The 27,557-nt window shown below is 42.2% G+C and overlaps 2 protein-coding genes across 5 annotated transcripts in view; one reads left to right on the forward strand and one right to left on the reverse strand.

Moving 5' to 3' along the window:
• NAPEPLD (N-acyl phosphatidylethanolamine phospholipase D) overlaps positions 1 to 7,137 on the reverse strand; it is a 21,659-nt gene extending 14,522 nt beyond the window's left edge. The window contains exon 1 of one of the 2 annotated variants that reach the window (XM_050323642.1): positions 6,902 to 7,137. In XM_050323642.1, coding sequence (XP_050179599.1) covers positions 6,902 to 7,119 — 218 coding nt within the window. In that variant the 5' untranslated portion in view covers positions 7,120 to 7,137. The other variant, XM_050323643.1, reaches the window with a different exon arrangement.
• PMPCB (peptidase, mitochondrial processing subunit beta) overlaps positions 6,263 to 27,557 on the forward strand; it is a 36,167-nt gene continuing 14,872 nt past the window's right edge. Inside the window, exons 1-2 of one of the 3 annotated variants that reach the window (XM_050323640.1) lie at positions 6,263 to 6,303; positions 10,377 to 10,465. In XM_050323640.1, the coding sequence (XP_050179597.1) occupies positions 6,288 to 6,303; positions 10,377 to 10,465 (105 nt within the window). In that variant the 5' untranslated portion in view covers positions 6,263 to 6,287. Of the gene's footprint in view, positions 6,304 to 6,341; positions 6,427 to 10,376; positions 10,466 to 26,964; positions 27,068 to 27,557 lie in introns of those variants that run through there. The other 2 variants (XM_050323639.1, XM_050323641.1) reach the window with 2 other exon arrangements.

Raw genomic sequence — 27,557 nt, forward strand, 5'->3', positions numbered from 1 at the left:
TGCCAAAACAGATTTATCATTCTTTTCTACACAGAAACGTGGTCCTTATTTAACAAATCCATAAGCCAGAAAGTCAAACAGTTACTATGAAGCTCTGATTTACTGGAATCCAACAACATCCCCAAAACTTTACAACTGCCTTGCAGACATTCCATAGTTTTGCAAATGTCTTTATTTTTTTGCCATTTTTGAAGCAAAAGGCTGGGTTTGTTTTTAATCAGTCTCTCTGTGTAGATCACATCCAGAACTGGGTTGCACTACACATCACCTGAAGGGGACAGCACACAATTCCCAGCAAACTCACACCACTGTAGCCTTACCAACACAAGACTGAGCTTTCTGCAAGCCATATACAGCTACCCAACTCAGAAATTTTCTTTCAATACACATATTTTTACTAACTGCAAAAAACCATGCATTTTGGCTTGAAACAAAAAAATTATTTCAGCTTAAAGGAAAGCTATTTGCAAACACTAGGGAGCATGTAAGTAATTGGCTCCAGCAAGCTCTGCTATCAAATGACTGCCAGTTAAGTTTTGGCTGTGCTTTTATTTTTCCTTCAGGTCTGAAATTGGCTGCTTTAATTAATGAACAGTTTGAGACTGGAAAATTCTGAATGCATTTAAACTTTTATTGTGCAGTACTTCAGGCTGTTCCATCATACCACTGCGGATTTTGCAAAGCAAGAAGCTGAGCCTTCTGCAAACTGTACACAGCTACACATCTTGGAAGTTTTCTTTTACTATGCATATTTTTTTATGGCTGCAGCAGCAGTTGCCCCAGCAATTATTCCAGTTGCTCTTGGTCTTAGGATTTCACACAAATAAGCTCTCAAACTTGCAACTAGCTGATCTGTAAATACTTTTATTATTTGAAATTTCGCATTAAAATCCCTAGCAAGAATAAGCATTGCCAAAAATTTCATTCAACAGACCTGAAAGTATCCTGACTCTACAGTGACCTTGTGTGCTGTTCAAGAAAGATTAATAACAGCGCTGATAACAAAAAAAGAATAGCTCTCTCCATAAACAGCCTTAAGAATTAGAATGAATCTTTCTTAATAATTCTTATCTAGTTTTGAGGATCAACAGTAAAACAAAGCAAAGTTTTATTTAGACATCATGGAGAAAAAAACATCAGTAACAAAAAAACCCAAATGTGAAGCATCCACCCATGATCATCTGCTGTTAGGTTTATTCTTACAGCAGCTGCAGTACTTAAGCAGCCACTACTGTGAGCCAATCCATTTCTGCCCTCATTACTTCCCCAGACTTGTCCACACAGTGAATTTATTTAAGAAACTAATCTAGCTGATAGTCACTTCTTACCTTACTATCCCTTGAGAAGCACTTAATTTTCACTGTGCAACCATGCAAGTGTTTACACCAACAAACTGGCTAGGACAGGGAAGGGTGAGAACAAGTATATACTGTTGTAAACAAAAACTACTTATGCCAGTGCTGGTATTAAAACTAATTAATAAATACTCTCCATTTATACTCTCCAGTGTAGCTCAGTTACATACACCACCAAGTGAGGTTCAACAATTCCACCTACCCTTAATGTGTTTCATTTTCCATCTATTTCCTATCCAAGGTTTCATTCACATTCAGTGCTGATGCTGCTGAGAGTCTCTGACTGCCTCCTCAGACAGTAACGTTTCACATTATAACCGAGCAAATTCAACGGCTCCCTCCCACCCACAGGGCAGCCCACTCCCGTTACTGCACATTCCACCCCTGCTTTGCTGGCATTCATTAGGGCAACCAAACCAACAGAAAGTTATTCCTGCCTATCAGCTACACCCTTACACGCCTCGGGATACAAATGCAAATAGGCTTTAGAGTCAGGCCCATCAGTAGTCCCCGGAGCCAGTTATTTCTCAGCCCTGGTTTAAATCTGACCAGCTACAGGCATTGTATGAACTGCATAAAGATGTCTCTTCCTGGATCTGGGACAATACATAACTATCTTCCCTTTGCTTCCAGGTGCCCCAGCTGATTGTCCCTGCCCAATACGATCATTTTGAAGTCCCCAAATATGTTTATGAACTGTATTGAATATGACAGAAGTTTTCTGTTACATGCATATTCTGCCCAGGTTATGATCCCAGGTTATGACAGTAGCTATCCATAGGGGATACACAGTTTAACAGAGATGACAGATCTAGGAGCCAATTTCTTTAGCAATACAGGCCTATTAAAATATGTTATTTTCCTCTTTACCCTTATCTTTTACTGCAGTCTTGAATAAAAGAACCCAGAAGCTGGCATGTGGCCACCACATTTAAAAGAGCAGCCTAAACTATCATTAAGATTAAGCACAAGAGCAGTGTAATTCCATGCTATTGCTGAAGCAGTCACCGAAGGGAAGGCAGAGTCAAATTTCCCTACACCAGAAGGGAAATTGCTTTCCTTTGCTCTCCCTAAACAACTAATTTCATATGACTACTTAGTGTACAGGGAAGAATGCTGAAAGCACAAGAGCTGGAATGAAAGTTTTCTTACCTGCTCTGCAGGACTCAGGCTGACACACACACACAGAAGCAAGGCTTGTGCATTACAGCTGTGTGATGGTGTGCAAGACAACAGATCAGAAATCAAACACAGACAATTTTTAAATCAGCAGTAAAATAAGTAAGGATGGCACGTGCACACAGCTGCCCAGGTAAGCCATGGATTCCAACAGTAACTATAATCTTTATGGATGACCTTCACTCTTATATAGAATTTCAATAATGCTTTTCCATAAGAGCAAACGTGAAACTTGTGCCAGCCCAGCTACGGGACCAGTCCCCAGCTAAGGCATTCTGGCACCAGCTCTACTCCTGTAACTATTTATGCAAATGAGTAGCTCATTAGCTTCAACTGGTTTACTGATTACTACATTACTACAGTTAATGACACAGGCACACCTTGCCAGGATGGGGCTCACTGTTAGAAAAAGCTGCCAAACTTTGAACTTGAGCATTTAAAAACACACTTTAGCCCCTTCTGTGTGATAACAGCCTATACATCTTGGGTTTGGTACTTTAAGTTACTATGTCCTTGAAGTTGTTAGCACAGGTTTTTCTTAACTAAAATGAAGTTTTTAAAATATTACAAGCTTACACTCCATCCTCAGGGTAAAGGTTTTCCATCTAACATCTTAATGTCAATTAGATATGACTAAAAGCAAGTACTATTACATGTAATGAAATTAAGGCTCCACTTGAACATGCAATGGGATAAAACTGATTTCCTTTGTAGCATGTGGTTGGTGTAAGAACTGTTTCCGTGAAAGCGCACAGAAATCATGTTAAGACTTTGATCCATAGGATCTACATGGCAAAGTAGGATCTGAAGTTCATTTATCATCAACTCTGGAACTTTTATGTCTGCAACTGTGTAATTGTTATCTCCACCTCATTTACTAAGCCTTTTAATTTTCTTTCTCCTTTTCTCTCCATGCCAGGAAGGAACAAACTCCTATGCAAACTTCCTCTAGACTCACACCAAGAATAATCCTTTAAAACCTTATAAAACCTCAGTAGTCCAGGAAGTGCAGCAACGCCCAAGCACTAAACTCAATTTTATTTTCAAGTTAATAGACAGTCTTACAATTTTGTTTATATTCATTTAAATGCTTGTCTATTTGATTCCGTCTTTTCAGTTCAAAGTCCAAGCACATAAGGCCCAATGTAATTTCTCTGCAACATGAAAATACTTTCCTAAATTCTTTCTAAATTTCAACATAAACTCCACTTTTGCTTGTCCCAACAACATTCTCTCTCCCTCTGTCTGTGTATGTATGTACAAGCACCCCCTGGATATATGGATTTTACAGAACTATTTACGACATTTAAATTCAAATTTATTGAAATCCAAACAAGTAACTTCCACGTCAACTAAGATAAGGAAATTACAAGTTTTTCTGTGTGGAAATATATGCTATTCTTGAATGCAACTGTTCAAAGACTATCTTTCACATGAGTTAAGCCAAAAGGTCATCAGCCTTTCCAAATAATAGAAGTTTTGAATATCCAAAACTTCATACTGGAAAGCCAGAAAACACACAGCACCCTTATAGTTCTTCAACTGAAACACACCCAATAAAAAAGAAATTCCAAGGGACAGTACACCAGACACAGCAAAGCATCAGTACTCAAGGAAACTGGAAATGTCACAATATCCTAATGTTTTTCACTACACTTTTTCCATATAAAGAGCCTTCAACTCACCCCCACAACTCTGGATTATAATGTCTCTTCACCTACTCTAAATGAAACACAAAGTGCTTTGGTTGTTAGTCAACAACAAAAGTGTTAATACGAGAAGTTGTTTCATTTGTTGGTTCCTTTTGTTTTTTTTTTTTACCCTTATGGCAGAATCAAGGCATAGTTCCAACACAAATGTGAGCCATCTACTAATTTTCAAGGCACCATCCTAAATATGTAGGTGTTTTAAGGAGACAAAGTGTTTCATGTAAACACAACTGCATAGACACACATAAACAACTTGTTATTGCTGCAATATCATTACTGGAAACAGGTGAACCTCACTGAAACCTCCCCTCAAAAACCAGCCCACAGCATGGGAGATTTCTGCCTTAACAGCTGACCTATTTCCAAATATTTTAAGCAATAAAACCTGAAATGTTATCATGAGCCTTACTCACCAGACAGTAGCACTACCAGCTCCAACCTCTGTAACAGGTCTTACAGAAGTAACTCTCGATACAAATTTTTACCACCTGATTTTTCACTCACACATCATCTTACCAAACCTTGTTTTTCGCAGTGGGAACACAATGGCAGCAGTGTTGTGTCCCTTGGTAATACCCATTCTCTTTCCTGAACAGCTTTGTAAGGTTTATCTGCTTGGGCACAGTTGTTGGCTATGCAAACCCCAACCATCCCTTTCTTGTACAGCTGCTAAACACCAAGACGTTACATGCAAAGAGCACATAATATGTGCCTTCTTTCCTAGATTTTCTAAGAATATTCAAGCCAAGTGCAACACCTGGTTTACAGAAAATTCCATTTTACCCAAATCTGCATTTAGACAAAAGATGATTGATTTTCCGTAGTACTGGCTCTGAGAATATTAGAAGTAGGATTCTGATTAGCTACCAACACACAGCAAGCTATAAAGTTAAAGCAATTGACTGGAAAATAATGCAAGTGAAATCAGTAAAAGATTTGTAGATGTGACAAGAAGTGAAACTAATTTCATAGCAGGTGAAAGGACTCTAATTAATATGGTAGCATTTCTGTTTTTCTCATCACAGACAAAATAACTCCCTTCCTATTTGCTGAAAAATAAAACCAACTTAAAAGCCATTTCTGAATGAAGAATTAGCTGGTTTTGTTAAATTTTGAGCTTATAAAGGCTGAGGAAATAGCAGATTCCTCCTGAGGTTTTTCTTCAAATCTACTTAGTTAACACAAGTGAAGAAAATAATAACAGTAATGGTTGCTTCCTCTTAAAAAGGTTGCACTTCTCTTTTGATTTGGGCCAAGCTGAAGTCAAATTAACTGTGTTATATTTCAACTGTTTCACTGTCATTCATTACTTCCTCCTCTCCTGAACACATCCTCTTCCATCACAACAACTGAATCAAGACGGAGTTTTCCAATCTCCAGGCATTAAAAATTGCCATTACTTTCTATAATAGGTATTTCAATTTCAGATAATTTGGGCCATTTTTAAAGCAACTGTTGCAATAATTCTTACGAAGAAAAAAAAAAATCTTATTCTTGTCTTTCCCAAAATCTTACCTACAAAATGAATCAGGCTTCCTACTTTCTTAACTGATACAGCTGCTACTGTGAAATTAAAAAATACATTACTCTTTTCAAGAGTCTTTTGCCAGAAAGCAAAACTGATTTTCCTGTCACTGTCTTTAATTTTGATGCTACTTTAGTTGGTGCAGTTTGAAAACGAAAGAAAAATTATTTAAGTATAAATAGTACTTTCCTTTAAAACTGAAGCTTTGCTTCGTAATCGCCATTTAGCAAATTAAAGAAATCATAATCGTCACTAGAAGAACCATTTCTGCATAAGTCCAATATGAACTTCACTGCCTGCCTTCAAGACGTTCAACAAACGCTTTCCCCAAAGCCTTACTAGAGATAATTGACGATCATTGAGATTATTCGACTGCACTAATTACATTAAACGACTTCGTTAATATCTTCCACTTCGCACTATGCAATGCGAACCCTCTTCCTCCCCCCACCTCCCCCGCGACAAACATCTGTCCGCGTCTCCTCTCCGAATGAAAACATCCACTGAACCGCCGATACCATGAAGCGGATTTTTGGTAAGCGATTATATAACTTGTTTCTTTCCGAGCGCTGCTGCAGCATGCGTTACTATCAACTGACGGAAACCGAAGCCTCGCCGCTGGGAGGTGGGGGGCGAACACACCACTTTTTCTTCCAAGGTATCGCTCGCCGGTGCGAAAGGATGAGGGGTCTGTGCCCAGCCAGGGCAGCGAGGCAGGGGCTGGGCAGGGGCACACGCCGAGCTCCGGGGCCGCCGGGCTGTGCCGCAGCTCTCCAGCCGGGAGCGGGGCTCGCCGGCCCCGCGCACCCACCCACCAACTTTTGCGGCTCTGCCCCGCTCCCCCCGCCTCCCGCAGCGACTCAGCCCGATCGCGCCCACACTCACCGGCGGGACCCCGGTACCGTGTGTGTGTGTGTCTGGCGAGCCCCTCTGCCGCGCCCGGAGCAGGTGCTCCGCTCCTCCCAGCCGCCCGCCGGGCTCTGACGGCGGCAGGTCGGGCAGTGGCTCCCCTCCGGACGGGCACGGGGCGGGAGGCGCCGCTCGGCTCGGTGCGGTCTCTCCCTGCCCACAGCAAGGCGCGGGGGCAGCGACCCCCGCCCCCGGAGCGCTGCTGCCGCTGGAGCGCCGCTCACCTGCTCGGCTGCCGCTGCTGCCCCTGAGGAGTCTCGTCCCCCTTCTCCTCCTCCTCCTCCTCCTCCATGGTGCCGCTCCACCCCTTGCACGGCGGCGGCTCCGCGGCCCTCCAGCAGGAGCTGCTGAACGGCTGCGGCGTCCCACCTGACCAGCCCGCCGCCGACGGCGGAGCGGCGAGCTGCAGGGACCAGCTCCACAGCGCCCAGCGCCTCACCATGGCGGGCAGTGCTGCGCGGCGCCCAGCCCCTCACCATGGCGGGCAGGAGCTGCAGGGCGCCCGGCCCCTCACGGTGGCGGGCAGAGGCTTCGCACAGCCCGGCCCCTCGTGGGTTGAGGCGCCGCGCCCGGGCTCGGCCCGGCAGCGCCTTCGCAAGATGGCGGCGGGGGGGCCGGCGCTGGGGTATCCCGCAGCCACGGCGGGACAGTGCGAGTGCTGCCGGCCCGTCCCGCCGCTGCAGGGCGGGCTGCTCGTCGGCACCGGGAAGGGAAGCGTTCCGGTGTGCTCCTGGCCGGCTCCGCGGGTTGGTAAACGCTGCCCGCAGTCCCGTTCAGGAGGACGAGTATGCTGCGGTGAAGTTTCCTGGTCTCGGTTTCCTCAGCGAGCCGGGGCAGTGCCCTCACCCTCGAGGGTACCGACACCCACGGGAGGTGCCGTGTACGGGCGAGGCAACCCTCCCGCAGAGCCGCCCACGTCCCAGGGTCCTGTGTCCCCACGGCCATTTCCCCACGAGAGGAAAGTACAAAATTCATGGCCAAGTCACTTCACGTGCTGGGGCATAAAATCATCCCCTTCTCCCCCTCTCTGCATCTGTGAGGAGTTCACAGGCGGCTCCAGATGATGGGCCGAGCAGTGAGGCATTTTGAGGCACCCAATGCAGAGAAAGAAAGAAAGCCAGAAATAAATATGTATTTTTCAAATATTTCCTTACCTCCTTAAGCACATGGGAAAGCAAAAGAAAGCAAAGCTATGTGGGTGTGATATGAAACCACCACCTCTCCCCCCCCCCATATGCAGCAGTAATATGAAATCTAAGACTATCTGGAGTTCTCATAACACGCTTATGTACATTTATCTTAAAGCTCATGAAAAGATGAATTATGAAGATTTCTTCATGATTCAAAAAAAATTGATGAAGAAATCTTAATGTTTAGAGGCCAAAGCTTTCATGGTAGGTCTTGGGAGACTAGAAACATGACCCTTACTGTTCTGATTAGTCTATCATTCTCTTAGTTTCCTTAAGGTAAAAGAAAAATAATAACTAAGTTATCCTGTTTTGTATAAGTTATCTGTCATCTCTGTTGTGTACATACCAATACAGATATGTACTGTTTGTTTATTAGGTCAGGCAGATTTGCTGACATTTAGCAGTGAAAGTTGCTGACTTATTTTTTACTTTTGGTCCTTCTCATCTGACATTTCCTGATCATTTCATCTCCTATCACTATGTCTAATGTTAGGCTGGCCTTGTAGTAGCAATGACTTTCACTCAAAATTATTAAACACAAATCTATGTTGATTAAAGTTATTTCTACTGTTACTTTATTGAATGTAAGATCTAACTCACCATGAGTTAGATGATAAAGCTGTTCTGATCAATGACCATTCACAGTAATAATTAGTGCCTATGTATAGAAACCTGTGTAAACCACTAGGTAAGTGCTTCCAGGCTGGTAGTAACTGATTGTCAACAGTAGCAGATTTGGTATGCTCATCCTGCACTTCAGCTGAGTATCTTCTGGTAGGCAGCTCTGCCTCCACGTGTCATGTGGAAGTAGTTTGTATATCAACAGTGCTGCAGAAACCAAAGTTCAGGAGGCTCTGCTTCATTAAATGTGTTTTGTCTGTACTACAAATAGAGATGTCAACACTTGGAGGCCATAAGTAAAGACACCTGGTGTCTGTGCAGCATGCAGTTTTCAATTTGGAAAGGAAACATCTCTCTTCTAGTATAATAACTGGTGAAGAATGATATGGTTGTTCAAGTAAATCGTGGCACTGCTAGAAGTGTATATCAGGTCCTTTTACCAACTGTGACATGCCAGCTTGCACAACATGAGAAAATTCAACTTCATAGGTGCTGTTCAACAGAACAAGGATTTTAAACTATTTTCAGTATTCCCAGGAGCCAGCTACGATCTCAGTCTAGTTTTGCTGCTTTGGTGGGTTTTGATCTTTAAATGTCTTATGTGCACAAACACATCTAAACTGAGGAAGAGTCCCGGTCTGTGCTCAAATAGTTGTGTAAACCCAGACCAGATCCCTCTGACTCTTTATATACCCCAGACGTGCTAATATGCTTAGAGGACTGATGTTAGGATCCTGCAAGAGTTGGAGGCCAGAAGTTACTAACAGATGGGAAGGATACAGCCATCTGTGCGTGAGGTAAGAGTTTTTGCTTGGCACTAGTCTTAATAAAGAGAGTTTTAATAATTTTATTTCCATCAGTGGCATGCACTCCTGGCATTTTTACTGCTCAGACTGGCCCTATATATTGTCCAATATATATGGAAATAAAAAAGTTATGGGAGCTTCTTTGTACTGAAGAGGCACAGATACTGAGGGATAGCAAAGTGAGGTTATTTTGAGGTCAGTGCATTTGATTTTTCTCACGGTGAAATTTAACAGCTGAAACAGAATAATTTTTTATTGAAGAAGATTTTGGGATATACCATTTCATTAACTACTTGGAAGGGTAAGTTCCTTAACATAGGTTAATCTGCTTAATGCAACAACCTGTATCTTAATTAGAATCTGTTTCATGAATTGTATCTGCAGTGGTGTCTTTCCCTTGAAGATAGTGTTTGCATTAATCATGGGCAGGACAGCTCAACTAACTTGATTATGAAATTTCTCTCGATGAAAGGTTTAACCTTCTATGCAACTGAAGTTTATCAGCGTTTTGTTTAGATCTCTCAAGTGTAGAGTTAATGTCTTTTCCACAAAGTTTAATTTAGTTGTTTGACATAAGCTGTTTCAGAGCAAGATACTCATTGTCTTGGGCAGTAACTGAAGCACAATCTAAAGGAACAAGAAGTAGAAATACTTACAGTTAAAATTTTTGTAGCTTTATAACTGAGCTGTCTTGATTGAAAGTCATCTCAGATAACAAAATAAAAATGTTGTACCATCTCTTGCTCTATCCTAGAATATCAAATAATAATCCAAAATCCCTTTAGGCTGAGGCTTGCTATGTACTAGGCAATGTTTACTGTTATAGTGCAGATGCACTTTATTGCAGCAAAAAACTACATTTGGTTTGGACAGTTTGTGCTGGATATCTGAGTGAAATAAACTATCCTAGCAAAAAAAAAAAAAAGCCTTTCATTACTCTAAGATTGGCTATACTGGAACTTTTACTAGCATAGAAATTTTGCACCAAATGGAATTCTACTAGGCTAGTAAAATCCTCTCTGGCAAAACTGGCCAATATTGGGACATAATCAAAAAACCTAACCTAGCCCTTCTAATTACAGTTTGGAGGAGTAACCACCCTTATGGTGTCCACCCTGTTTTGGAGAGAAGTGAAGGCAGAAAAGTTACTTGGCAGTTGTTGCAGGCAGAGGTAAGCAGAGTTTCAAATCATGTTGAATGTTAAGTTACCCAGTGAAACATATATATATATATATACATATAGGTATAAAATGCTTGCCAGGAATGTTTAATCAAAACATTAAATAGACCTAGGTACAAAATTTATATATAATCAATATACAGTACTTAATTAAATGACTGTAAATGTTATGTTTACCATTACAAATCCAAACCTCATATGATAAAGAATTTGACAGTTTTGGGGACTATAGAGAAGGAATTTAGAATCTACAGTTAATACTCAGAAACACATTTTGTTTTGCTTTATTTCCAGATGCCTAGCTGATATATTTTTAACTTCTGCTTAGGGAACAAAACTGGGGACCATAATAGAGACATTTATTTTGTATAATACCAGTAAGGGGCGAGGAGCATTCTCCAGCCCTAACACCAAATTCTCCAATGCATGTATTTTTGTACAGATAAACTTCCTAGCCCTGAAGAGCAGGTGGCTGCATCAGAATTGCTGTTGTAAGTCTTACCAGGCCCACGCTAATCCCTGATCCATGAGACTGGGAGAATGCTCATTGGCATGAGCCAAAACTCAGGTAGCAACCTTGCTGGTGATTTAATGCTTACTGAAGTGCAATAACATCCAGGTGAGTGTTGTTGTTTACTGGAACACATCTAGCCTTAGACAACACCTGATTTTGAGATTATCCTTGTGTCTCAGAAGAAATTAAAGTTGTTAGGTCTCTTTCAAAATCAGTGAAGCTTGGCAGTGTCATTGTGAACAAGCATGACATGATGCTTTTATAGTCAGTACCTGATAATGTATTGTTACTCCATAACATTTTGCAATATTGCTATCATTAAAATTTATTTAGGTAGTCCAATTACAGTGTCTAAAAGGTCGGATCTGATCCAGATTCCTATGTGAGCAGGACTATTCAGTAAGAAAACTCCTTGCCCTTTTGCAGTTGAATTTTTAATTGGGCAAAAGGTAGAGTAACATGTTTAGTAAACAAGAAAAAACATTCTGGATTTACAAAGCAGACAAAAAATAAGAATATGTAGGGTAGCTCCTAACACAGTTTGTTATGGATGTCTTGATTTTAATTGTGAATCAGAAATTGTAGAACACTGTGCTGTTTTCATTGCAGGCAAGATGGTAACAAACTGTTTCTTTGTGTATAAATGCATTATGGAAAAGCGTACCTCTGTCATTTTAGACTGATACTAAAATGGATTGAATTTGTGACTGTTCTTTATTTAAGGGAGTGTTTCTTATCCTTAGTGCCATGCCTTGAATGTGAATGTTGGCAATCGAGAAGGTCTTAACTTTTACTTACCGATTGCTCATATATTTTGAGAGCATTTGTGGAGACACAAATCCACACAGAGACATAAATTCATACATAAACAGACCTCTTGAGAAACAACAAAACTGAACAAGCTTGCTGTCTTCTTCATGCCTGTTTACTGCTCTGTAGTTTCACCCTCTCAGTGCAATAATCCAAACCCTCTTCTTCCTGTGCCTTCCATGGCATCTGTTTGGGCAAGAGACGGCGTGTGCTGTGGTTACTCCAGTTAGTCCTATGTGCAGGCAGACTGGCCAGCCAGTGCTCGTCCCCACTGCCAACTGCTCAGATAGCATGTGCTGTTGTGTTCTGCCTACTTTTCCCATACTCATGTAACTAATTCAAGTCTCCTTCCTATATCCAGATACTGGTGTTAAAGAAAGTTACAGGGATTTAATTACTTTGGGCTGTATTAGGTTTACTTCAGTGGTGTATTATTACCCCTGCTATTCCTATTATTAGTAAGTCAGGATTTATAATATATGAGCAGTAGTAAGGAGCTAGTACTATTACAATGCTCCGAGGCCTTGGTCCCTTGACTGACCAGAACAGATGTCTTTGGAGCGTCATCTATATCCCACCAAACAGAAATTTCTAATTTTTACTTCCTATGAAAACCAGGCTGCAGGGAAAAGGACAAATGCACACCCAGGATTCTTCACAATGTGAACTGGGATGCACTTGAGTTGTCAACCTTCACTAAGAAATCAGGAATTGCTCTAAGATTTCCCAACCCAGAGAAAGCCCCTGAAATGTCTTTCCTTCTTTCAAATATTGAAATTGGCCAACTAGTTGACACAAAGGCACAGAGCATGGCTTCACAAGAAACATGGCTAAAATCAGATAATGGTGATGGTATTGTAACCGAGACCTTCTGCATAGTTTCAAACAAATTAGGTTTTAGATTACAATGAAAAATACATTGTGAAAAGGGAAAACAAGAACAAAATAATTACTTTTTAAATCATATAGTGTTGGGAAAGAAGGTGTATAACAATGGGGTAAGTCAAAGCTTCCTTGTGATTGCTTGTAGATATTCAGATTCACAGACCATCTTTTTCCTTGTCTACATAAACTGTTTTTGTAGCTTTGTCATACAAGTATCATAGAAATACAGGGTTAGAAGGGGCTTCAAGAAATCCCATAGTCCAAACCACTACATTCAGTGGGGATCTTTCATAATTGGAGTATTATTGTAACTGTCAGCATCCCATGCAGGCATGCTCTGGGCCACATGGAGCTGCTTTCAGCTGTTAAGCTGCTGCTCTGGCACTAATGAAACTGCTGGGTTCCCAGGCTGACCTCAGCACTCTGCCACTGCCCTCCTGAAATGTGTCTGAAACCTCTTCTTCATCCACAGCTCCCAGGAGGGAGAGGGAAAGGAAATCCACTTTGGTTTTAACAGCTGGCACTGGATAGGGGAGAGAGTTATAAATAAATGGAAATAAAGAACGAGGGCATGCGACTGAAGCCCCATGATGGTCACTTCTTGGTATGGCAACAGATGAGCAGTGCTCTGAGTGACAAAATATCACTCTGAATGTGTAGGCACTATGATAATGTCAAAAGAGGCTCATTTGAATTGGGATTCAGGAGGATCCTCTATTTAAATCCTGTCTGAACCTCTGACAAGCTGCATGACCTTCTACTATATACTGAGCTCCATGGGTCAAATTGGTCCTTGCTGCAACTAAATTGACTACAATGAAATTATTCTGGGAGTGAACTTGATTTCTCAGATGTCAGTCAACACAGCTGGTTCACTGAATAAATGAAAGAAAGCAATCATAGACGTCAATGGAAAACAGATGCATCTGAACCAAGTCTTTTGATTTTAGCAAAAGTGGAGCAGAACTGCACAACTGTTACTTAAAATGCATAAATAATTGCTGCTGGTGGTTTATTGACAATGTAAACTCTATGAAGGTAACAGAGGTGTAAAAGTGCCATTGTCTTTCTTAGAGGGAATCTATTTATCTTATATATTATTTAAAACTTGGGAAATGACTGATGTTTCTTTAAGTATTCTGGTATAGATAGGTTTTTCTTAAAAGAATTAATAATGTTAAATGACTCAGGCATTTATGCTGAGTCATTTCCATTAAAATGCTGCACAGTGGTAAGCTTCTTCCTGTAGAAAATGCTTTTAGAGTCAGATAACAATGATGTTAATTAATAAAAGATAATGGTTATTAAGAGTGTCACAGGCAGAATGAGAGCTTCAGACAAAGTTTATTGGGGAGACCCACTCCCCACTGAGTCATGAGGTGCAGAAAGGACCCTGTTGCTCTCTAAACTTGTCTCAGAGAGGGGTCCAGGTGCAGCTGCATCCATTCCTACTCCTGGACTTGGTCAATGGTTTATGTCTAAAGGATTATGTAGGTGTAATTGAGCTCTGTCCCACAGGAATAAGGATGGCACTCCAATTATATTTATATGAATAAAATAAATTATTAATTTAAATTGATGATGATAATAAGACTAAAAGACCTTAATCAGAATTATTTACTACACAGTATAGGTAGCTATAACGACTAGTTTAGTGCATATGTATTGAATCAAAATTGAAGCAATAGTATTAAAGCTAGCAAAATAATGATGGAAATTGATGTTACTCACCTGTACAACAACTGTGGGTAAATCTCTTTTGCTCAGCCTTGAGGAGTAACCTCAAAGGGCATACCCACTCAAGAGAGGAATTTCCACACACACTTCACAAGGGGTATGTTAGAAGACCCTGCCATTCAAAAGTGGGACTGGGCCTTTATAGCATAAAGTGAGTGACTGTCAGTCCTATGTCTGCAGGCTCAACAGCTTTAGATATGTTATCAGTACTAGCACTTGTTGGTTCCTTTATCTAGAACTTTGCCACCCACATCCTCACAGCTGCCAGTTTCTGCTGGAAAACCCTGAATGTCTAACTTTGGGATTAGTAAGTCAGTCTGGCCTCAGCATTCTTCAATATTGAAAGCAGCTGACCCCTGTGAGGTGAATATCACGAAATTCCAATGAGGCTCAGTGCAAGGTCCTGCATATGGGTCAGGGAAATCCCAGGCAAAGTACAGGCTGGGCAGGGGATGGATCGAGAGCAGCCCAACACAACCCAGCACTGTGCGCTCGCAGCTCAGAAAGACAAACGTATCCTGGGCTGCATCCAAAGCAGGGTGGGCAGCAGGTTGAGGGAGGGGATTCTTCCCCTTTACTCCGCTCTCATGAGACCCCACCTGGAGTACTGCATCCAGGTCTGGGGTCCCCAAAGTAAGAAGGATGTGGACATGCTGGAGTGAGTCCAGAGAAGGGCCACAAAGATGATCATAGGGCTGGAGCACCTCTCTTATGAAGACAGGGTGAGGGAGTTGGGGCTGTTCAGCCTGGAAAAGAGAAGATCCAGGGAGATCTTCAGGTAGAGGACCTTCCAGTATCTAAAGGTGACCCACAGGAAAAATGGAGAGGGACTTCTTACAATAGCATATAGTCACAGGACATGGGATAATATGGCTTCAAACTGAAAGAGAGTAGGTTTAGATTAGATATTAGGAAGAAATTCTTTCCTTCAGGGGTGGTGAGGCACTGGAATAGGTTGCCCAGAGAAGCTGTGGACTCCCTATTTAGGCCACTGAGTCTTGATGTCTGTGTACCTGTGTCACTAGGTGTGCTTGTTTTGGCTGGAATAGGGTTAGTTTTCTTCATAGTAGCTGGTATGGGCTGTGTTTTGGATTTGTGCTGGAAACAGTGTTGATAATTCAGGGATATTTTTGATTTTGCTAAGCAGTGCTTACACAGAGTCGGTGCCTTTTCTGCTTCTCACTCCAGCCCACCAGCAAATGGGCAGGGGGTGCACAAGAAGTTAGGAAGGGGACACAGCCAGGAGAGCTGACTCCAACTGACTGAGTGAAGATTCCATACCATACCGCATCATGCTCGGTACATAATGCTGGAGGAAGAAGGAGGAAGTGGGATATTCAGAGTGGTGGTGTTTGTCTTTCCAAGTAACTGTTATGCAGGATGGAAGCCTGCTTTCCAGGGGATGGCTGAACACCTGCCTGACCATGGGAAGTGGTGAATGAATTCCTTGTTTTCCTTTGCTTGCATGGATGGCTTTTTCTTTACCTATTAAACTGTTTTTATCACTTTTAAAAGTGAGTTTTCTCACTTTTACTATTCCAGTTCTCTCCCCCATCCCACTGTGGGGAGGGAGAGAGTGACTGTGTTGGGCTCAGCTGTTGGGTGGGGTTAAACCATAACTATGAAATTTAGAAAACATCAGTGTAAAATGACCTAGACAAAAAGTTGGTTTACAGAGCAGTTGCAAGATGTGCTCCAGCACAGATAAAGTTAAACAAGGGGTTCTTCTCTTATCGCTGATGTTCCTGTGTTTTAAACAAAATGGGAGGTTGCAAGTCAAAGTGTTCTTTTGTCCAATCTGCTCATGTGATTTAAGTTAGAAAAACATTTGCAAAGCACAAAACAGAACAACCTTAATAAAAATAATTTTCTAGTTTCATGTATGCTATGACACTGGTACATTTTTTCCTTTTTTCAAACCAACTTAGTAATGAGTACAATGGAGATGCTTCTCTAGACATGATTAAAAAAGAGATCTGAAAGGGTTTTCCATTTCATTCTCTTGCTTCAGAGCAGAATCCCTTCTATCTAATCAGTTCCTGACAGATATTTGTTCAACTTGACCTTGAAAATTTGCAATCATGCTGATTCTTCAGACAGAAGATACTGCACAGTCAGGTACTGCACAACATTTCTTACAGTTCAAAAGCTTTTTGTAAATTGTAACTGAAATCTCCAAGTTGCAATTTAAGGCTATTCTTGCCATATCTCAATGGACAAGAAGAACAGTGTGTATCTCTGCAATACTTTTTATGTGCTTGAGAACTGATACCATATCTTCCCTAATGCCTCTCATCGCTACACTAAAGAAACAAATTCTTTTAATCTTACCTCCTGTGTCACATTTTCTATACCTCTGAAAATTACATGGCTCTACCGTGGTCTCTTTATTGAAATATTTGTTTTTCTGGAGTGTTGCTTTTAATAGGTTGTTTTCTGGTAAAACCATATTACCTGTTACTTATCATTATATGATTACATGATAATTCAGTTTGAAAGGGACCTCAGGAGATCTCTAGTCCAACCTTCTGCTGAAACCAGGGTCAGCTGTGAGTTCAGATCAGACTGGATCCTGCTGGATTTTGAAAACCTGCAAGAGCACAGACTTCACAAGCTCTCTGAGCAATCAGTTCTATGACTCATGGTGAAAATGTTTTTCCTTAAATTCAGCTTGAACCTCTCTCTCATTTCAGTTTATGCCCATTGTCTGTCAGTCTCCCACCACAGAGAAATCTGAAGAGCCTGGCTCCGTTTTCTTGATCATCTTCTCTTGCCTATTTGCACAGAGTTTAGGAATACTTTTCCCCCCCTAATTATTATTTGACAAAAGGACTTAAAAGGCAAAGAACTACCTTTCCTGTATCCCTGAGTTCTGGATTCTCCTTTTTTTTTCCATTTGTATGCTTGACCTTTCCTTTCTTGCTTAACTTACACATTCCTTATTTAGAGAGAGAATGAAACAGTTACTCCCTTAATAGAGAACCAGTAGAGAATGATTAAAGGTTATATCAGACTGACACAATTTAGAACATTTAGTTTATCAAAATTGTCTTTATCTGTTCTTTCTCTTTTCCATCTGGAAGTCTTATTCCCTTCTCTGACTTATAAATCAAAGCAAGATATCACACACAAGCATTTGCAGAAGTCAATGTAAGGAGGTAAAAAAAGAGACACTAGGAAACACTTCTTTTCCAAGAGTATGGTCAAACACTGGAACAGGCTTCCTAAAGAGGTGGTCAAACCCCAAGCCTTGACAGTGTTTAAGGGGCATTTGGACAATGCCCTTAATGATACACTTTAAATTCTGGTCACCCTTAAGTGGTCAGGCAGTTGGACTGGTTTATCATTCACCTTCCAACTAAAATATTCCCTTCCATGTTCTGCTTGTGAGTGTCAGCCACCATTTCACACAAGTCAAGTGGTAAATACTTTGAATTAAATTAGTGGTCTCATTGACTGTGCTGAACTTTGATTTGGGACTTTAGAGTCTCTGCCTGTAAAGATCAGACAGCAAATCTCAACCACACACATAGTTCCTGGTGCTTTACCATAAACTGTGTAGATGAAATTTCTTTATGTAAATATACATGATTTGGGGTAGAATCATAAAATGGTTTGGGTTGGAAGGGACTCTAAAGGTCACCTAGTTCCAACCCCCCTGCCATGGGCTGGGGTACCTCCCACTAGACCAGGTGACTCAGAGCCCCATCCAGACTGGTTGTGAACACGTCCAGGGATGGGGTGTCCACAACCATGCAGGGGTAGATTTCATGTATGAAGAGAGAGTCAATCCATGCATTTCTCAGAAATGCATGAGGACCTTACGTGGATGAAATAAAAATTGCATGTAAAAGCCACATATTTTTTCTTTTGTTCATCCAGAGGCTGCTGAAAACTTTTAAGAATAGTAAAACAATATGTTTCAAGAAGCTTTGGGGCATTTAGAGTTTCTTAATAAATCCATTCTGATCAAATTATATGTATAATTACACTAAAAACTACTCCTAGTTCTTAACTTATAATTCAAAAAGAAAAGATTGAGATGTAGATAATTTCACTGGTAGAAAGCCAAGACTAGAAAATACAGGTTATCAGAGTGGGGAAAAAGAAGTGGAAAAGATAAAAGGAATAGCCGTGAGATTTGTGCACTGTGCAGCTGGCAGTAAGTTCTGAAGCTTTCAGAAGCTTTCAGCTTTTTATTTTTTTAATACCTGATTTGGGAAAAATGTGTCAGGGTAAAATAAATACATTACATAATGTAAAAAGTAGATCTGCCAGCATTAATAGACCAGCAAGATGACTGATAGGCACAGTCAGAAACACATGCACGAGATTATGGCTAATGCTTCAATTAGTGCGGCCCCTATGCAATACCATCAGTGCAGTAACTGCAACCACCTAGAGAGTAACTGCCCATCCCCTAATTCTGTTGAATCTGCTTAGTAATGACTTGGGTTCCTGTTCCAAACCTTATTCCTTTGACACACTATAGCTCATCGTGTCATGTTTGAAAACACCTCTTAGGTGGATCTCTTAAGCCTCTCATATTAACCCAGTTCTTAAATACTTAGCTAAATGGGATTTTCAAATAAAAAAAAATAAAAATCTCAGTCAGTATTTGAAGTTCCAAAGGCAAATGTGGAAGCAAATGTATTTAAGGCAAACTTGATCTCTATGTGTGTGTGACAATTTGTGTCTTCTGAACGTTGCAAACTTGTAACTTGTGTACGGATCAACTCAATAACATATATGAAATGCTTACATTGCAAACCTGGGGATTTTTTTGAGCATATGAGGCTTGAGTTGCATGGATTTTGTGAGGAAGAAGCTTCACAGTGCACATCAAATACAGAGAAAATCTGTGCATGCACAATGTCTGGGATCAGTAGATGTTTGGAAGCTTTCTTGGAGTTACTGCTCTGCACTAGCTGCCAAACATCTGGAAGCTAGTAGAAAAATGTAGAGAAGTGGGAGAGAAGAAAACGACCGGCAAAAGCAGCTGGCTCCCACAAAAAATGGTAGGTCTTGCACTCTGGGCTATAATAGGATTTGAGAAAGGCAGGGACATACAGCCCACTGGGTTTAAGGAGATCCCTTCAGAGGACTGTAAAAAAAGGCAAGTGAATCTGAAAGCGGTTTGAAAAAATGATCTTTAGTGACATGCACCACTAAACTCAGTGCAATCAGATTGTTAACTTGGAATTTAAAAATGTGAGTATTAACTTTAGCAAATTGGCTGCTTATGTGAGCAGAAATATCTGACCAATGTTATCCCACATTCCCAAACTCCTGACGGCTTCTCAGGTTATAAAATCCCCAACTTTCTCTTTGCCAGCCATCTGTCAACACTCCTGGCTTTTCCCTTGATATCGTCTACACTGTAGTTGTTCATTACACAAAAATCAGCACAAAATACAGTTGCTACAGAGTCTTGAACCTTGAATATTTGCAAGCATCAAAAAATAAGCTTATTTAAGTAAAACAAAGAATACTCATGAGATTACTCCATTTGTATTTAATTAATGGCAAGAACTCAGTATTTAAAATTGCATTAAGATGATGCAAAATTTCTAGCCTCCTGCATTAAAATGCTGTGGGCCCTTACAGAATGTAAGTTCAACTTGTGCCCTTAAGTAAATGCATTTATAATCTGTGTAATATCCTCTAATAATATAATAAAATATACAGATCTGATCTTCAGATAAGGGAAGCCTGCAATGAGCTTCTAGCCTGAGGCTCAGGATAAGATTTGGTTTGCCTGAAGGCAGCTGCCTAGAAATTGGGTGGTTTTAGTCTGCTGAACTAGTCCTCATTCCTCTACAGTGTGAGTGGGAAGTACAATGGGAAGACATTTCTAAGTAATCATCCTAAGAGAAGTGTCCTGTTTCCCTCCACTGACTATTGAAAGAGTGTAGGGAACTAGTTTAATACAGCTGAAGTGAGTTGAGTGATACAACTTCTGTACACAAGCACAAGGGAGGCTTCAGCACAGAGAGATAGATGGGTCAGGACATGAATCTGGCCAGTCTGCAAGAAAAGTCTGCAACATGATGGCAACCAGTTCAGGCTGTGAAATCAGCTAGGAAGAAGCTGGATAGAGCTGTAAAGCCAAATGCTTATAGATGTTGTTTCCACAGTTAAAGTGCAGCAGGGAAACCTGGAAGCTAAACAAAACCTGCCCTGGATCAATGACTGTAATGGCTAAGCATATAATCACACTGTATTAATATCTGAATAAAACTACATGGCCTGTAGTTCGTGTTTGCTAATGCTTACTTTGGCATCACTGAGGTTATAGGGATTAAAGATTGAGAAAACAGGGTACAAGAGAGGAAATAAAAGAGAAAACTCAGTTATCTGCATATTAGAGCTGCATGTAACTGTACATTTCCTTACTATAAACTGTGATGAGTAGCATTTACAGCATTTTTTGTAATGGAAAATCTGCTCTCCTTCCATAGATTGTTAATAAAGCTGCTCCCAGCATCGCTACCTGAACGATGCAGAACAGAGGAAGAATGAATCAGAGGATCAAAGAATGGTGGCTGTCTTGGCTGCTTGATCAGGCGCCAAATTCTAATATTTTCACTAATTGCATTATTTCAGTTTTCACTGTGTCAATTCTGATTGAATTATACTAGAGACTTGGGTGACCTCTTGATTATTTTCTGGAGAAAATATTTGCTGAAGTGATCTTTTCTTAAAAGGAGCAAAAGGTTGAAATAAATGGAGTTCTGGGAACTCAGCTATCATCAAATCAGAATAATGCTATACAAAAATGAACCTGTATGTGGTTATAGTCAAAGGGAGGGACGGAAATGACACTTCTATACAATGCCAAAAAAAGCAATAAAAAAGGACTAATCTTTGTTCTGTACTGAGTCTGCTGAAAGGCAAGAGGAATTGTATCTGTTTAGCTAAATCAGATAAATTTACCCGCAGGAATTTCCTGTTGAGTTACTGCATCAGGCAGAATCTTTTGTTTGGCATGTTATTCTTGAAAAGTTTTTATGAGCTATCCAAACTTCTTCCATTTATCTTTCTGATAAAAGCCTTCAGCAGTCAGGTTAGTAGGTTGTCTGGTACTTACCGACAGGTTCCACTTTCTTCTTTCAGTGCATAAATACTTATGAGAAAAAAAGAACTGCAGACAGAATACTGTAATATTCCCTGAAGAAAGCTTTTAATCAGCAGCCTCAAAAGAGTGCTCTGTTAATGAGCAACTGAAATGTTATAAATTCAGCCAAGAGCCTCTATGTTTAATTTAGACAGTCTTCCTTGCAGCTTGAGAGTACAAAAGACCAGTGTCAGTGGCCTGTAGGCCTTTGCAGTTGCTGCCCAGTGGTTAACCATGGGAAAGAAAAGCTATTGCAATTTAATTAGCTGGAGGATAACCTCTAGGTAATACTGATAAAAATAATCAGCTACATGCTAGTGAACAGCTGGCATGAAAATCAGGAAACATAGTGTTGGGAAATTTTAATTTGTATTCTGAAATCAACTTTATTCACAAAAAAACCCCCATCCTATTCCTCAGCAAAAAAATTTATTGTTTCTTGAGTCCATGTTTTTAGGCTCATTTGAAATCTTCTCGCCTGGCTAAGCTCAAGCCAATTCCTGGCAGCTGGATTTCAGCATATTCATTAAGGGAAATACTGTATCATTGCTTTAAAAAGATAGTATATTGTAAATAAATAGTCAACACGATGAGTCTCCAAAAAGCTAACACAGCACTAAACAGTAGTTTAGCTGAAGGCAATTTGAGTTGGTAATGTTTGCTGTGTGCTGCTTTCAGCAGTTTTGAAGCAGTGCTGTTCTGATGCTCAGTTCCTGTGCACTCTTGTCTAGGGTTGGATCAGCCTGTAACTGAGGATAGTTCTTCCCAACCTCTTCTATAGTGACCTGATCATGATAGTGTGTTCATGATATGAACATTTTCTTTATTTCAGAAGAAATATTTTATACATACAATTGGAAAAAACACACACCTTTCAATGTGATCGTGTTTTCTTTGCTCATATCAAGATTAGCAGTGCTGGCTTCAAAGTGCTGTGTTCAGCCCCTGTGCTGACACGTGGTTATACTTATGTCAGGTGTGTATATGCAGATTTCTGATTTCTGCCACTGCTACCATATGGAGTTGTTTTATAATGCAGGAGCGTTGCTCTAGAAGCAAGAAGCTAGATCTACGAGTGGTGGCACCAGCTGAACGTTTTTTCACATGGGGTAGTGCAGTCTCTCCCTACATGTGAGCTGATACCTCAGCCTTCTCCTCAGCTGGTGGATCCTGGAATGGCCCAGTCTTTGAGATGCCTGTGTCTTTTGGTTGATATTGAACGGTAATGAGCATGGAAACCTTATTTCCTCAGAAAATCAGCTGGAATTGTAGGATTCAGACTGAATATTAATACTGTTTTGGGTGGAGTTCCTGACAAGTTTTAAGCCCGTTTAAAAAAAGAAAGTGCCATTTGGTCCTTCTCCAGAAACCTGTTTAGGAGGGATGCTAATCTAAAATAGCTACTTAGTGTAAAATACAAAGCTCCCCATACTTAGGGTGAAATCTGGAGACTGGATTTGAAGGAATTAGATTTTTATCCTGAGGCTCTCACCTATGTCATCCACCCACTTCACAAGGCTCTGTGCCATCTTGAACTTGGCAGGCAACTATTTATGTATCATGATGATGACAAGGACATAATATAGAACTTCCCTCTGCTAATCCAGGCCCTTCTACTCCATTGTTGCTTGAGACTGGACACATAACTATGAAAAAAGGTCTCATTTTCTCCATCTGGGAGCTGCAGATAATATTGTTTACCTAAACCAGAGGGATATTGTGAGCATTCCTTGTTATAATAGTGCATTTCTAAAACTCATTAAAAAAAAAGATTGTTAAAACCATTTAAAAGTACTGTTCTGTAAAAGTTTAGAGGTGTTTCCATATTCAGCTTCTATTGTTTGAACACCAGTGTTTGTTTTATTTCATTGCATTTTAGCTGGTTAATAAGATTTCTTAATTTAAAGTTGCATCTCTCTAATGACCTTTCCTGCGTGCTAAATTTTAGATTGCATTTACATATGAGACACTGCTATTTTGTTAAGTAGGAGACATATTATGAGGATAATCAGTTTATCTTAAGCTGTAATTCTATGTCTAGCAAGGATTCAAATTTCTAGGATGGAGGGTGGCTAATGGCTTAGTGAAGTCTGGTAAAACATCTTTGAGATAAATCCCAGCATAATGAGATCAGTTAGATCTAGCTGTAAAATGGAAGAGAAGCTTAATTTTAATTTTCAATTGCACAGTTTGATGCTTTTTTTCTTTTACAACTTGACAGAGCTCTATCCGAAATTTAAAAAATGCTGGAACTGGATGGATCTTTTGAATATGCATAAACTAAATGGGAGAAACTAAACTTAAAAAAAGAGAAGTAGCTAGTTTCATGTAAGGTTAGATTTTCTATTCCATGGAAACTTATTTGACTTGAATGTAAATTCTCTGGTGAAAGGATGTGCCTGCTTTACAGCTACAAGATTATTCTTATTGAAGTTTATGTGGATACTAAAAATATATATAAATTATAAAATACATATATAAATTACATATATAATACAGACAGCAAGATAACAGTAAAAGTAATGATTTAAATCACAGAGATCTACAGTTCCATACACGATCAAGGGGTCATTGTCAAATTAGGCAGCATCTGATTTCTTGCCATTTAGGTTGGTCTCTTAACTAACGTGCTAACAACAGTTTCACTTTTATTTTTAGATGTATGCAGTGTATCATGCTCTTGGGTTTCACTGTTCATATGCAATTACAGTGATTGTGACAGAAACTGGGCAAGCCCGGCTGCAGGATTGAAGCTGCTGTTCAAGCACACAGCTTGTGAACTGGCAGTGCAGATGTTCTAGGGCAGTCAGTACAATTTCATTCTGAACTGCCAAGAGAGTGAGACCTTGCTCTCCTTCCCCCCCTTCCCCCCCCGAAAATACCCCAGGAAAGTTATGTATTTAAAATACAGTGGCTTTTGCTGAAATTGGTCCATGTTTTGTAGTCTGAGAAGGTAAATCACAATGAAGAGCCTTCTCACACTTCAGCATCTAAGCTAGCTCAGGAGCCACCACCAACCCTCAGTGTCCTTTGAGAGTCACAGTAGTTTTGTCACTAAAGCCTGCATGTAACTGATAACATTCCAGAGGGAAGGGAGCATCACTTCTGACAGCTCTTGTGAATCAGCTCTGAGTAACAGGACTTTGGCAGTTGCAGGAGACAGCTCACACTGAGCAGAAGCATCCTCAGTTCTCCCCATTTTCAACACAGTGCAGAATCAGAGCCCCGGGCAAGAGATGGAGCGACCGAGGGCACTCATCAACACAGCACTGAGCTCCTTCAGAAACTGCCTGTATCTGTTAAAAAGCCCAGGGGCACAGAAGGCAGGTGCTGGAGGAGCTGGGGAAAAGCCAGTGCTGCATCTGGGGCCCAAGAACCTCTTCCTCCTGATGGACTGCCAAGAGCCCAGCTTCCTCTCTCCTTTTGGAGCAGAGCAAGATGGGGAAGGTTTGTAGCACCTGTACTGAGGCAGAGGGTGTCAGAAGCACTGTGCTATGGTCTGAGGCAGACAGGAGTTCAGGGTTAGGAAAACAGTACATAGAAACAGTGCCTCTGACCAGCATATGCAGTACAGATTTCTTTCTTTAAGTAGTATTTGTTTCTTTCTGTTGTGCCACTTAACACACTGCAGGACAAATAACAAAATTTCACCCTAGTTTTCCTTAATTTTTGAAATAACACTTGATTAGGCAAACCAAAAGCTCCTAATTCTAGGAAAAAAGCAACCAAACCAAAACCCCACAACCATCCCCCCCCCCAAAAAAAAAAAACCCCAAACCCCACACAAAACCCCCCCACCAACCATGGCAAATCAAAACAAACAAAAAACCCTAAAACTAAAACAAAACCAAAAAAATCCCCCACCACAAAAGTAAAAATTCTAAACAGGAAGTCAGTCAAAACCGAGAGCAGTGCTTCCTGCATGTCTGTACCTATTTATCTACATCCACACACTCCAAACGTGCTCAGGAACAGTCTTTGTCACCGAAATGAAGTCGTCTGCAATGATACTCTGCCAGAACTTTTCCCAGGCCAAATTTGGCTCTTGTCAAGTACCGTTCCCACAAGCCCTTCCCAGCCGCTGGCAGGTGGGAAGAACCATTCCTATCGGTTTGCACAGTCCTGTGTCGGGAGCTGAGGGAGTTCCCTGCCAGCTGGGCTCTGCGGAGTGCCGAATTTACTGGGCTGGATGCCGCCTTCCTACCCACAACAAGTCTTTCTGCTACTTTGCACTCACTTCTTAGAACAAGACTTCAGGTTGCAGTTTGACCCGTGGGATTTCCCCCGCCAGGGCGGGTCCGTCCCGCGGGAAGCGCAGCGCCCTCAGCCAGCGCTGCCCAAAGGGGCCGGTGCAGCTGAAGGAGCCTCACGGGCAGTGACTGCCCACGGCAGCTCAGAGCGGCCGAGAGGCTGCGCTTTGGCCATAAAGGGTTATGGGGAGGGGAATGGCTTTCCTGAACTTCACTTCTGTGGAGCAGAGTTAGGAGAGCGGGAGCCCATTAAGTGGCTGCGGAAAGGAACCTGGGTGTCCTGGTTGAATACGAGTCAGCAGTGCCCTGGCAGTCCAGGAGGGCCAACCGTGTCCTGGGGGCATCAGGCAAAGCATCGCCAGCCGGGGAGGGAGGGGATTGTCCCGCTCTGCTCTGCACTGGGGAGGCCTCACCTTGAATATCGTGTGCAGTTTTGGGCACCACAGTATAAGAAAGATATTAAGCTATTAGAGACTATCCAGAGGAGGTCAACGAAGATGGTGAAGGGCCTTGAGGGGAAGCTGTATGAGGAGCAGCTGAGGGCACTTGGCCTGTTCAGTCTGGAGGAGACTGAGGGGAGACCTCATTGCAGTTACAACTTTCTTGCGAGGGGAAGAGGTGGGGTAGACACTGATCTCTTCTCTGTGGTGACCAGTGATAGGACGTGAAGGAATGGCCTGAAGTTGTGTCGGGAGGTTTAGGTTGGATATTAGAAAAAGGTTCTTCACTCAGAGGGTGGTTGGGCAATGAACAGGCTCCCCAGGGAAGTGGTCACAGCACCAAGGCTGACAGAGCTCAAGAAGTGTTTGGACAATACTGTGGGACACATGGTGTGACTCTTGGGGATGGTCCTGTGCAGGGCCAGGAGCTGGAACTCGATGTTCCTTGTGGGTTCCTTCCACCTGAGCATATTCTGTGATCCTGTGAAAACCAAGCCCCAAGCCCGCCAGAGCTCAAGGAGCGGTTGGACAACGCTCTCAGGCACTCAGGGTGGGACTGAGCTGTGCAGGGCCAGGATTTGGACTCGATGATCCTTGCGGGTCCCTCCGAACTCGGGACATTCTCCGACGCCCTCACAATTCCCGGGCACGGCGAACACGGAGCTCTCGCTGCGCCCCCCGCCGGGGACGGGCGGAACTGCCCCGCGCCTGCGCGCTCCCGCCCGCACAGCCCCGCCCGCCCCCGCCAAGATGGCCGCCTCTGCAGCGCGCTCCGCGGCCCGGCGGCTCATCCTGCCCTGGTCCACCCGCCTCTGGCGAGCGCCCGGCGCGGCGGAGCGGGTGAGGCGGCGGGACGGGGAGCGGAGGGAGGGGCGGGGAGCGCGGGCGCCGCGGCAGCTCCGTGAGCTGCTGCTCGGGCGAGCGCTGAGAGGGTTGGCGGCCCGGAGGCCGGGGCCGCGGTGCACGCTGGGGTTTGTAGTCGCGGCGGGGCCGCGGTGCGGGGCGGCAGTTGTGGTCTCGCCCGAGCGAGGCGGGGTCGCGGTCGCCCCTCACAGATCCCGACGGGCGCATCCCCAGGGTTTGGTGCTGGTGCCCGTGCCCGTGCCCGTGCCCGCCCCAGCGGGCTCAGGGGAACGTTTACACCCTCCTTCCTTCCCGTGATTCGGTGGAGGCCCCGGTCCGTCCCAGAGCTCTTCCCCTGTGTCATTTTCCCCTCCTGTCATTTCCCCCGTCCTCTCGGTTTGAAGCCTAAGCTTTTCCTTCTGGAAGCAGGAGAGAAAGATCTTTTCAGATAGAGGTTTTTCCTTCCCTGTAATGCAGACGGGCGGTG

This window comes from Myiozetetes cayanensis, unplaced genomic scaffold (assembly GCF_022539395.1).
Source record: "Myiozetetes cayanensis isolate MyiCay16 unplaced genomic scaffold, myiCay2020 scf3, whole genome shotgun sequence".
Classification (NCBI taxonomy): Eukaryota; Metazoa; Chordata; class Aves; order Passeriformes; family Tyrannidae; genus Myiozetetes; species Myiozetetes cayanensis.